General features: G+C 35.2%; 1 protein-coding gene across 1 annotated transcript in view; it reads right to left on the bottom strand.

The window, feature by feature from the left end:
• The window catches only part of TBC1D19 (TBC1 domain family member 19), a gene marked incomplete at its 5' end in the record, with an annotated part of 46,022 nt that continues 33,892 nt past the window's right edge, over window positions 1-12,130 (bottom strand). The window contains 8 exons of the mRNA XM_079534560.1: window positions 1-169; window positions 1,175-1,245; window positions 2,237-2,352; window positions 2,948-3,039; window positions 4,136-4,245; window positions 6,287-6,319; window positions 7,599-7,643; window positions 9,914-9,998. Of these exons, the coding sequence (XP_079390686.1) occupies window positions 95-169; window positions 1,175-1,245; window positions 2,237-2,352; window positions 2,948-3,039; window positions 4,136-4,245; window positions 6,287-6,319; window positions 7,599-7,643; window positions 9,914-9,998 (627 nt within the window). The 3' untranslated portion in view covers window positions 1-94. The remainder of the gene's footprint in view (window positions 170-1,174; window positions 1,246-2,236; window positions 2,353-2,947; window positions 3,040-4,135; window positions 4,246-6,286; window positions 6,320-7,598; window positions 7,644-9,913; window positions 9,999-12,130) is intronic.

The raw sequence follows: 12,130 nt of genomic DNA on the forward strand, positions 1-12,130 counted from the left end.
TACAGTTTAATTTTGGCTTTATGCAGACATTGCATAGATGATCATTAGCTTCTCATGAGAGGCTGGAAATGCAGTAGAGTATTGTTGAAGCAGATCAGGTAACAGTAGCAAACAAGAAGATTTGAAGAAGTGGCATAACCTTCAGGGTTGAAAGGTCAGCAAGAACAGCCTAGGAAAAAACCCAAAAGGCTTGTTAAACTTGGCATTTGAATCACATTTCTTTAAAGCAGCTAAAGAAGTCAGAAAAAGATTCAATATTGGCTCATAACAATAGTTAGTTTCAGATCTGACTAGAAAGAAATTACACTTGTTTACTTCAGTATGCCAAAAACTTCTCTTGCCTTATTTTTCATCTTAACACTTGAAAGAAGAAGTATATGCTGACATATATAAAACGAAGTAACTTTATTTTAGCCTTTACTCTTACTTGAAGTATATAGGGCATCAAGCAGTCTAACATTTCAACTTGCTTCTAAAAATAATTGGGAATTAAGAATCCTCATCCTGTGGCTTGGCTAGTACTTGTGAGGCAAGTCCAATGTAATGGCTCAAGGAGTCAATGTCTTCTAAAGAAGTATGTTTAAATAAAACAAAACGAAACAATCACAATCTCTCAAAGTTAAAAAATATGTATTACAAGATTTTTGGGAAAAAAAAAATCTATTTTTAACAAACTAGCACAGATAAACAATAATAAACTTCATCTTGAGGTTTTGTTTTTTTTTCCATTTCCTATCTGTACAATGATACTACTTGCAATGAATTTTCAGATTCAATATTAACAAAATTAGTTTTGTTAAATCTTTGTAATATTAAAAAGCACAGAAGCAGCTACAGTAAAATATACTGAGAAAAAAATACAAACCTCCACAGTAGTTTTAAAAACAATATATCCCATTAACATATTTTGAGAATAAAATAGAAAAAAGCGCTAATTAAACAACAAAGTTTGATAACTTCACATTTCTGTAACAAATATACTTCTACTTCCATTTACTCCAGAGAAGTAGTATTATGTACTGCATGTTCAAAATTTATCTAGTTTTTATCTAAGATAAGAATTTAGGCAGAAACATTTGCACTATGTACCACGTGCCATGTGAGGCTTAGGTTACTGTGGCTGGCACAGCATCAGAAACTATTTCAATCTCCTCAAAGTGAAACTTATCCTTACTTCAGCTGCAGCCAATGATGTCACCTCCATCAGGTTGACTGCTCGGAAAGCAAATACAGCAGCTGCCAGGACTGGAAGGAAAAGAAAAGCCAACAAACCAATATTTAAGTTGATGACCTATTGATTAGTGGTTAGGATTAATCTATTAATCTTGATCTAAAATATCAGTTTTCTCTCCCCAGAAGAATTAGTTTGATTTTGAATAATAATATACTGTGAATGTCAATGTCTGAGTTTCTTTGGCTATTCACTAAAACTGACAGGACAACAAACATCCTTTCAGAAAAGTTTGAGTAAAAATGCTTGTGTTTAAGATGAATCCCTTTTAACTGCAAGGAAACAAGGTGATTTGCAATTATTTTATTACGTAAATCCAAATTACTGGCTTAGAAAATGACAACAGTTCTAATTGTGAGCACTATATAACTCGAAAAAATGTTAATCCATTTTGAAATCTCTTATATAGGTATACATATCTACATAGCTGTCTCTTACAAATGGAACTAAAACTACTCTTCTGTTCACATTCCTTGTATTTAAATTGTGATCCAACTGAAGATACATATAACTTCCTTGGAAGCCTCCACCTTGCACAAATCTTAGGACAGTTTCCTTTATAAAAAGTAGAGAACTGTCAAAGTCTCATAAAATACAAGGTTTTAAAAAAGAATTACAGCAAATCAGGACAAACTCTCAGTTGTGCTAAGTACTTGAAGACATACTTCCCATAAGATTAATGCTGTATTTTGTGAAAGGTGATGAATTCAAATCTTAATCATTGCCACATCAAATGTTGCCACTGAAGGTAGGAGAACATCTTATACTCTGTTCAGAGCATTACTATTGGACTGCTACCACAGAAAACAATTACAAAAAAGAAATATATTTTAAAAAAAATCACTTCATGTTTTTGTTAGAGGTGTGTTATTTATACCATTTCTAAAAGGTATTCTCTTTGACTTGCAGTTCTCTTGTAAGTTCTCTTGTAAGGCAAATACATGTTAGCTCAGTCTATTTTGTGACGTCTACATCGACTTACCAAACTTTGTAAAATTCCCTTACCAGCAAGAATTTCTAGGGAGTTGTACCCCAGGATTCTGTCCCACAGGAGCAGGAGCTGATCTGTAGCTAAATAACCAGAAAATGCTCGTACCATCCATTTAAATGAAATTCGTAGCCTGCAAACAAGCAATAAACAGTAGTAGTTAGATTTTTCTCTCTCCCATGATTAGACAAATCCTCTATCACCGAAATAGAATGATCCTCAGATTTTATTACTCCAAACGTTTCATCAGTTTCTGCTACTATTATGAATATTGATTATAACAGTAAGATTTTCACATTCCATTGCACTTGGTACCATGAATATACTACAGAGAATGACAACCACCTGCTCTCTTCTCTTCCTGCAATAGTTTCTGCTCTAATGAGCATATTACAATGTAAATAAAAATAAAAATATTCTACTCTTCCTTTAGTTCAATCAGATCTCATGTGAATTATTAAAACTTAACCTAATAACACTTATTTCTTATACAAACACAAAGAGCAATTACCCTTTCTTTTTCATAGAACATACGGAAGGAAATGCACAATGTACATACACGATGTTAGACAAAGGACTCCAAATTACTTTCAAGAAAATTGGCACATCCATACCTGCAGTTTGGAATAACTTTTCATGGTTTTTAAGTTAAAACACAATAGAACAAGCAGCATCTTAATGACAATTAATCCGTAACATTTATATCAAGTTAGTAAAGATATACTTACGGCTGAGCCCCAATTTCTCGAAGGTGATAAAAGAGCTGAGGCAGATGAGTTTGTAGAAGAGTCTCAAACAGCAAACACAATGACACAATGCCCTAGTGAAACAAGATCACATCCTGAATACTAACACTCATGCTGTCAAATCTGAAAAAACAGTACGGGCACATAAGTATGCATGAGTTTTTAATTCAAGAAATAAAACACTATTAACGATACAATATACAGTTCAGGTAAGCAGGGCATGAAGCAACTCTAATGTCTTCAGTCACTAAAGCTAAAATTTTATGTATATATTAGCAATGTTGTACGTTCTGATAGCCCCCTTCAGCTCTCAGCTGCATGCAGAATCTACTCTGAATGTCCTACTTGAAATATTTCCACTTTCATATTAAAAAAAGGAGGATGTGAGAAATAGATAACAGCAACGGGGATAGTTAAAAAAATACACATTTTAAAGTTTCTTTAAGAAATTACCACGAAAGGTAATAGATACTTGTCCAACCAGTTTCCCCACTATTAATGACTGAAGGCACGATGGCCAGCCTCAAAACAGTATATTAAATATAAGGAAAGGATTTTCTTTCAACCAGGAAATGCTTCGAAAAAGAACTATTCAGCCTTTTGTGAGGGGAAAAAGAGAAAAGCATCTACTATGTTCTACTCTTAAAAAATAGGAGATTAGCAAAAACTTCTACAATTGTCTTACAGTTAAGACAGCTGGCTGTGAATGGAAAGTTATTTAAATTGTCTCTCCAGTATCTAATAATGACAAAAAGCATATGCTTTCATTCAAAGATGATTGAGTTAAAGAAAGAGACATTAACATCACTTCACTGAAAAGATATCTGTGTATATTTGACTACCCAATAGCTCATCTATGCTAGAAAGCACTGAAGTTAGCAATTGCATGTCATCAATGAAAACAGGACAGAATATGTATTTACATAACAGCTTGAATTAAGAAGCCTAATAAGGAAAGTACATGATTTCATAAAGTGCATTATGTTCTGTAGCAAAGACTGAAATTGAGATAGAAAAAGATATCAAACACCTTTCCCAAGCTTGCCTGAAATATTTTATTACATTATAAGGATATATTTAGTCACAGAGAAAAATTATGCCACTGTATAATATTGTTCTATAGCAAAGAAAATATTAAATGATTGGATTTTTAATTCCTAATGAACTTACAGAGGGATGAGAAGAGATGGAATGGAGTCTGAAGAAAAAACGCACATACATCTCACGGAATATCTGATACAATTTGGCAGGTTCATGATACAGAAAACAAAGTGGAGCAACTGAAAGGATAAAAAAAATTATAATTGACACAACGCTGTAAACTGTGAAAGGAATTCAATGGTTAGAGGCATGAAGTATGGTGAAAACCATATAATACATCTCAGCACAATTTACAAAACTTATGCTATAGAAACTATTCAAAGATTGTTAAAATAATCTACCATTTAAAGTACGAAGTTCAGCAAGGGAATACAATATTCTAGCATACAGTTTTTAATATTTCAAGAATCTAAACTACTTAGAACCTGCATTGTGTGAATTCATTCTCTTACGTATATAAATCAGAGAAGATGGCTTACTAGAAAATAACGGTGCTTGTGTATGAAAGGCAGCAGCACTAAGGCAAAGTGAGATGTTCAAAGAAATATTTACTTTGGGTTGAGAAAAGCAGAGGGTCTTACTAGTGTGTATGTGTAAGGATTGAAGACTGAGGTGAAAGAGTTGGCAAAGTGCTTTTGTACATAAAGGCCAGGAGGATATGAGAACAGTGCCTGACAAGTGGCACTGTATGACAGTATGTGTGCAAACATGCAAATGTATACGACATTTACATCAGGTCCCAGGTAGTTCCACCTAGAGCAGCTGCTTGGTCTCAGCTGCTGCATGCACAGCTTGGATTCATACTATAATGTTTCTGCTGCCTGCCTTTTTAATCTCTCTCCTTCTCACAGCCTGTCTATTTTGTGCCCTTTCCAAGTAAAAGGGGAAAGCAGGGAGGGAAGAGGCTCGCACCCAGTTTCATAACGCTGTTCTAAAGGGTGGAGTCAAATCCAAACATTTTGAAAAACAGTTTCTCATGGAAGAAATTGAAAGCCTCCTAGTGAACACTTAAAGAGGAGTGTATAACCAAGCTGCTTCTTACTTCAGAAGACATTCCCCATTCAGGTCCAAATTTCCATTTCATACTTAAATTGCCTTTTATCTATGATAGTCAAAGGAGTGGGATCATTAAATTTTATTAGTAGCTGTATAATCAATGAACATAAACATGTTATAATTATGAAAAAAAAAAAAGAGTTTGGCAAAGCAGATTATAACAACAAAAAAGAGAATAGATAGAATGCTTACCCACATCTTGGGCTCGCTGCAAAACTCCAGAGGAGGAATCTCCAGAAGAGATCCTTCCCCACTGGCAGTCAGCTCTTAAATGGGTCTAAGAGAGGTGCAGCCAGGCTCCACTCCTTCTGGCAGCACAGGTGAATTGCCTTCACCTGTGCTCCGGTGGCTGACTCATTGCTTGCCTCAGATGATCAATCAGAGGTTCAGGCCATGATTCAGCAGTTCCCATACAGTAGCTAAATATGGCATTTTAAGGATAGTCTGGATAGTCTTATCTGCTAGCCCAAATACCACTGTTATAACATCCTGCACCGCACCGCCCCCCCTCCCCCCCCCCCCCCCCCCCCCAAAAAAAAAAAAAAAAAAAAAAACAAACAGACCAACACCATCACCACCACCACCACCAGCTCTGGAAACCCGTAACACATACTCTCATGGTGTCTGAGCACCTCTCTGCAGTACATCTGCTATATAACATCTTGATGCCTTGTTACATCTGAGAACTGGGGGATTTTTCTGCTGTCTTCCTGGAAATCTTGTTGATAATCAAACTGTCTTCTGTGCAAGGCAACAGCAACCAACCTATCACTTAACCGTCCTTTAACTCCTATTCGAAGACAAATACAGCAGCAGGCCTTTCACATAATTCATGCTTTTAAGACTGACAGATAAATTGGTCTACCTAGAAGACACGAAGCATGAGAAAAAGAGAACTCTGCAAATGAACTTTGTCCCTCTAGTCATATACATTGAAATCTACTTTTGACTTGGAGGCCAACAGCTCAGTGATTAGCTCTCAAACAGCATATGATATAAAATCATAATGTGAGGAAGTAGAAGCAGCTTGGAAGAATCACATACAACAGCTTTTGTATACACAAAAATAGAATATAGAGAGCAATATACTTACAGAAAAGTACATACAGCCTTAAACTACGATACAATAAAAAGAAATCCCTGACTGTTAAGTATCACACTTACCATACATAGAAAAGCCATGAAATGGGATGACACCTAGAAAACAAAGATTTCTTTTACTATTCTTCTTCTAAATTGTTTTTTTATCCAAGCTAGAAATGTATTTTTATCCAGGTATCTTCCCCCCGTTTCTAAATTGTATTCTGCCCACTACAGGGATAAGATATAGCTTTGTTATAGCACCCACAGTCTTAGATCTCTAGCTTGTATCTAAGTATTAGGTAATAATACTTAGATATTAGATAAATTAGATTATTTACTTCACTACCACCAATGGTGCACCGTAACACATGCTATAGTTCCTAGAAAGCCATGTAAAGCTGTTTCCATGAAGTTACTAAGGATAAGCTCTGATGAAATCAGAACCTAATTTCAGTTAAATGACAACCAGTAAATGTCATGCAGTGACAAGGAGGGAGCTGGAAAAAAAAAAAAAAAAAAAAAAGCCAAGACTTCCAGTAACTTATACTTACTTATATAGTACTCAAACAAAACATTTAGAGGAGTTGGCAGCTGTATGACAGTTCTCTCCTCCTTTGCAACTGATCTCAGCTCCCATTCATTAATTTTCCACAGGACCAATGAGAGGGAACTGTTTTGACAAGAGGTCATAAGGACCTTCATGGCTATAAAGCTGCAAAGAAATGTGGAGGCAAAAATGGAAGAAAGGGGAGCAAACAAACATGCTGTCACTGACATCACTGGGACAGAGAAGGCACAGAAGGTAAGGTCAGAGATAAGGATATAAGATTGGTGATGTGAGGCCTTGAAAGCAATAGCAGTGAGCTTGAGTTTTAAATGTGGCACAAAAATAGGGTGAGGTTTCAACAGATCAGAACTGAAATGATCAAAATAAAAGCTGAAGAAAAAAAAATTAACAACTGATGTAACAACTGCAATGATATTGATTTAAAGTTGATTTGTTAGATCTGAATTTCTAAAATGAACGCTAATTTTGGAAGGAAAGGGGACTTTCAAACATGGTGTACAGAGCATTGAAAAGCTGGGGATCAGGATGTATCTTTCCGATCCTCTAAGTGGATGATCCTCTGTCACTGGAGTACAAGCTGCCGCACCAGAAGTTGCTTTCCCTCTTTCCCTCTAACAGTGACAAACTTCATGTCACTATTAACAACAGGCTGACTGTGCTTCTGCATTAGCTCCAGTCCAACTCAATCCTTTAAATTAACGAATTTGGCAGAATAACAGTAAAACACACTTTGAAACAGAAGAAGAGGTTAACACGTATTTGAGGAAAAACATATCCTGTACCTTTCCAATCTACCGCTAGAGGAGGCAATAGTATCATTCTTACCATTTGGTGGATAGAAAACAGCATACTCTTCTATTCCAAGTTTTCCTGTGAATCATCAAACAACAATTAAAATGCAATGCAATTGTTAAAAGGTGTATAGATGTAAGTGAAAAAACAGATTTAAGTGGCAATTATAAAAATTATAACTACAAGTGTTACTGATCATTTGATACTGTCCAAAAGCATGTAAGCAATGCAATAGGACGAACACACTCTCAAATGTAAAACAAAAAAGCAGCACCAACAAGGCAGGATGATAAACAACCAAAAAAAAAGAACAAGAATTTTGATTGGGGTGTAATGTTACAGAGCTCTAAAGGTGCTTGCTGCAGTCCTTGAAGACAGTTAAGTTAGAGGGAAAAGTCTGTCAAGCTGATTTAGGGACAGGAAAGTCACTTAAAAAGGCAGAAGAACACCAGATAAAAACAGACAGATAAAACACCAGATATTTAGGACTTCATTAAGTGTTCAACAGAGAGGAAGATGCATGGTACACCTGTGATAAATCAAAACAAAAAAAAAAGTGATCTATTGGATACAAAAGAATAATTAAGACAAACGTTGACTATACAGATTAAACATGCCAGTTTTCTCTTCCCTGCAAAATGAACATCTCACATTAGTCAACAGTATTGTAAATCTGCTATAAAAATTTTCACAATTTATTTAGCACTACAAAAAAGGTTTTTAAGCATTTTACAATTACTTAAAAACTTTTCTTTATTTCTCTGTTTTAAAATGAGAAATTCAACTATAACAATTTATGTGAAAATATATAGGATATTCACAGGTCCTGCAGATCTCTTTGCATTTTGTTCTTTCTACACAGAAGAACGGCACAGGAACTTTTGCCAGGTTCAAATTAATTTGGACTTAAATATTTTCCTATAGAACAAATTGACAGAATTAAATTCAAAATGAATCTGTGAAGCTCTTGCCCCCTAACCATGAAAACAAAATCCAGTATTTTCCAATTACAAAAATCAATTGTTTCATTAAAATACCAAGTAATTTTACTTTTCCTTTCAATTGTTTGCTTGCCTGTAACTGGGAGTGTAAATTGGAAGGTGATTATTTTTAGCATGAAACATTTCTCTTGGAAAATTAGCCAAAAATAGGACCTACAAGCGTTGCAGATTTATGCTGCACATGCTCAGCGAAGACTTAGATTTCAGCAACTTCATTCTTCAGATTTGTTTTGGAATAAATAGAATAGTAGTGTTTCTGGGCTGCCATGGCTCTATGCCTGAAATGAGACCCAGACCCCACTGCTGTTCTGCTCTCAGGTGAGCCCCTTGCTAATTTCTGGCAGTAGGTAAAGTAAGCTGCTTAATTCATTCAAAGAGAAAAAAAAAGACCTACAAAGCAATAAGAAAGGAAGAAAAAAATAATCACAAAATAATCATTGGCTCTAGTGACACAAGTAGCAGCACATGGAAAACAAAGTGTGCAGAGTTTATGCTAAAAAAAAGTACTTGGTATCCACTAGGTTACATATACCAGAACTAGGGACCAAGGAAGAAAATGGTAATGGAGAAGGTAAATCTAAATGAAATATATATATTTAAATAAAAAGGCATTGGATGGTTGAAGGGTTCAAGGAAAAAGACAAAATAGTGAACTTCTGGGTAAAGCCAAAGGAGGTGCTGATCTAAGAAACAACACAGTAGAGCTCAGAAGCATGGCAGAAGCTGGCTGAGAGGGCAAGTGGACTGAAGTGATAAATTTAAGACTATTAAGTTACCAAAAAAAAAAAAAAAAATCAGATTCAGAGAGAAATAAATCCAAAGGCAGGGTAAAACTCTGGAATACACAGTGCAATGAAAAAAATCTGTGTAAGCCTGCTTGGTAGAGCTGTACTCTTCCAGCCTATGTAACAGAGCCTAATGTTCTTCAGCAACGTGTTCTGTTCCTGTCTACAAATACCTTCCAAACGCACTGCTTTGGGAAGATAACACTCTACCCCCACTCCCAGTTAGTAAATCTGTTGAAGTTGCTGAGGACAATGATGTATATATAAATTTCTATCCCAGCTGATGACAGATGTCACAATTCTACTATACTGTCGTAGATGGGGTTTTAATTTATTTTGGAAAAGCATTGAATAATTACACACAGAAAACTACCATGAAATTACGTCACTGCAATCTGGGTGTAATGCAGTAAGTTTCTAAACTGCAGTAATAGAACCTGTGAAGATGTCATCTGGATGCGTGATGTTCCTTACTGATATTCTTTTAAATGCAGTCTAACAGGTGTAATGAACACAAAAGAAATTCACATACTGTATTCTTTTTAAAAACAAGTCCTATTACCTTGTATGTATGATTTAGGTGGAGTAGCACTGCTGTAAGCAAAGTGCTCCAATACTGAAGTATCTCGTGAAAAACAGAGTAATACCTGTAGAAGACAGCATTAAAAAAAATCAGCTGACAATCAACAAAGAAATGCCAAATAGAGATTAAAGCACCCACTTTCATTAGCACTTGTAAGATGCTACTTAAGAACGCTAATATGGTTGAAGGCTATTGACCAGCTCCATTTAGTGTCTCGTTAAAACTTCTAGACTCCTCTGGAGTTTGCTATGATATCATCTTCACATTCATTTGTTGTCAGCAAAACACCCACATCCTCCAATCTTCCTCTTTGCCTCTACGAAGCAGTTTACTCCCTTCTGTCATGTCATACTGATGTACACCTGAATAATCAGCATGTTGGAACATTCTGGAATGTTTCAAAAGTACTCTCTTCAGTTTTTGCTTAGTTTCCCCCTTCCCATTAATCACAGTCATTAAAGTGGCTGTGTAATTAAAGTGCAGTGCATGCACTTGGCTGCTCTGATGTCTAATAGATCATTTTTCCATTTGGTTACTATGACTTAGGGAAGTCCAAGTAAGAGCATATGCAAATGAAGAGTTTATGTTGTAATATACATGCATTTCCAGAGGACTGATCCTCATATTCTCTATCATTCCCATGAGCTTTGCAGAATGCTTGCACTGTTCAGTACTTTCCAAAAGAACAAGTGAGAATGTTCACGTCATATACTTCTGAAATCCATACTGTATTTTACAAAATACATCTGTATTTTTCACTGCTTACATAAAGAAACAATTTACTGTTCATAGCAATTGAGTAAAAAATTAAATATTAAAAGCATTCCTAGAAGGAAAAAACCCACAACAATAAAGAATCTCATCCTATACACAACTGAAAAAATGTTCCTGTTTTCATGCAATGAGAGATTGTGTTATCCAGAATGGACACAAGAGGGCAGAAGTAAAACAACCTACAATTTGCTGACTTAAATAACTAAACCCGCTGTTCTTGCAGCTTTCAACAGTTTTTCCTTAAACTGTAGCCAAGGTGTAAGATGTGGAATTGTTTATATGGTGCTTTACTACATAATTTCTTATGAGTAAAACAAATGGAGTTTTCCTTCAACAAATTATTGCAAACATTTTCCAGAGATCAGCATTATCGAAAGGAAACACGCAAAACTGTGACCTCTGACGACCACTCTTTTTTTTTTTTTTTTTGGAAGCAAGGTATATTTGAGAAATTTCCTTTTCACGAATCTCAAAATTACTTCTCAGACACAAACATCTTTTAAAAAATAAATAATTTCTTTATCTTGAACAGTTTAAGCTAAATATTATTTTTGTGCAATGCACGGTCATTTTCACAGCTGCCAAAATACAACTGACAATAACAATACACAGGCAAACGTAATTCTCTGTATATGTTAACTGAGGTGAAAGAAAGAGGAACTAAGCTAGAAGAGACATAAATTCTGTCCTCTCATAGGGGAAAGAATGTAACCTTATTTGAAGCCTCTCTCGCCCACAGAGGGGGATTACAGTGCCCAGCATCAGAATCTGCAGGTCTTTAAGACCACGTAACTTTATAAGAAGTAGACTCCAACCCAAACACAAGTTCTGACTACACTGAAACTTCTGGGTGAGGCTCTCTGCACATACTAGTTATGAGGGATGTAAGATTCAAGTATTAAAATAAGAACATCTGACACAAAGTCACAGATGTACAAGTTTCTCTCTTTGTACGTTATTTTTCTCATTCACAGAAATGATGCTGCTGTAAGAATAATGACACAACCCCTTATTAAGTACAGAAATGTCTGATAAACTATTGGATATGATAATCCAAGATATGTCACTGTGGGGTTATTTTTTAAAATTGTAATTAATTTAAAAAAAATCAGATGCAGATGTTACCTTTGTAACTATTTTAAGTAAAATAAACTATAGTTTTTTGAGGTTGTGATTTTTAATGTTAATGTTTAAACAATCACTATGTTAAAAATATCATATGTAGACACGATTGAATAGCATGTTTAAATAGTAACCCCCATTTTTTTATTCATATGGAATAAACTACATTAAGGATAGTTTTTGTTTTTGTTAGTTCTCCATATTATTGGCAGTTTTACATACTACCATCAAAGAACTGTTTCACGTAGCTTTAAAAAAAAAAAGCAAGTCTGGCCTAACAAGTGTGACTAAGGAAACTGG

The sequence above is a fragment of the Tetrao urogallus genome (genome assembly GCF_951394365.1).
Source record: "Tetrao urogallus genome assembly, chromosome: 4".
Classification (NCBI taxonomy): Eukaryota; Metazoa; Chordata; class Aves; order Galliformes; family Phasianidae; genus Tetrao; species Tetrao urogallus.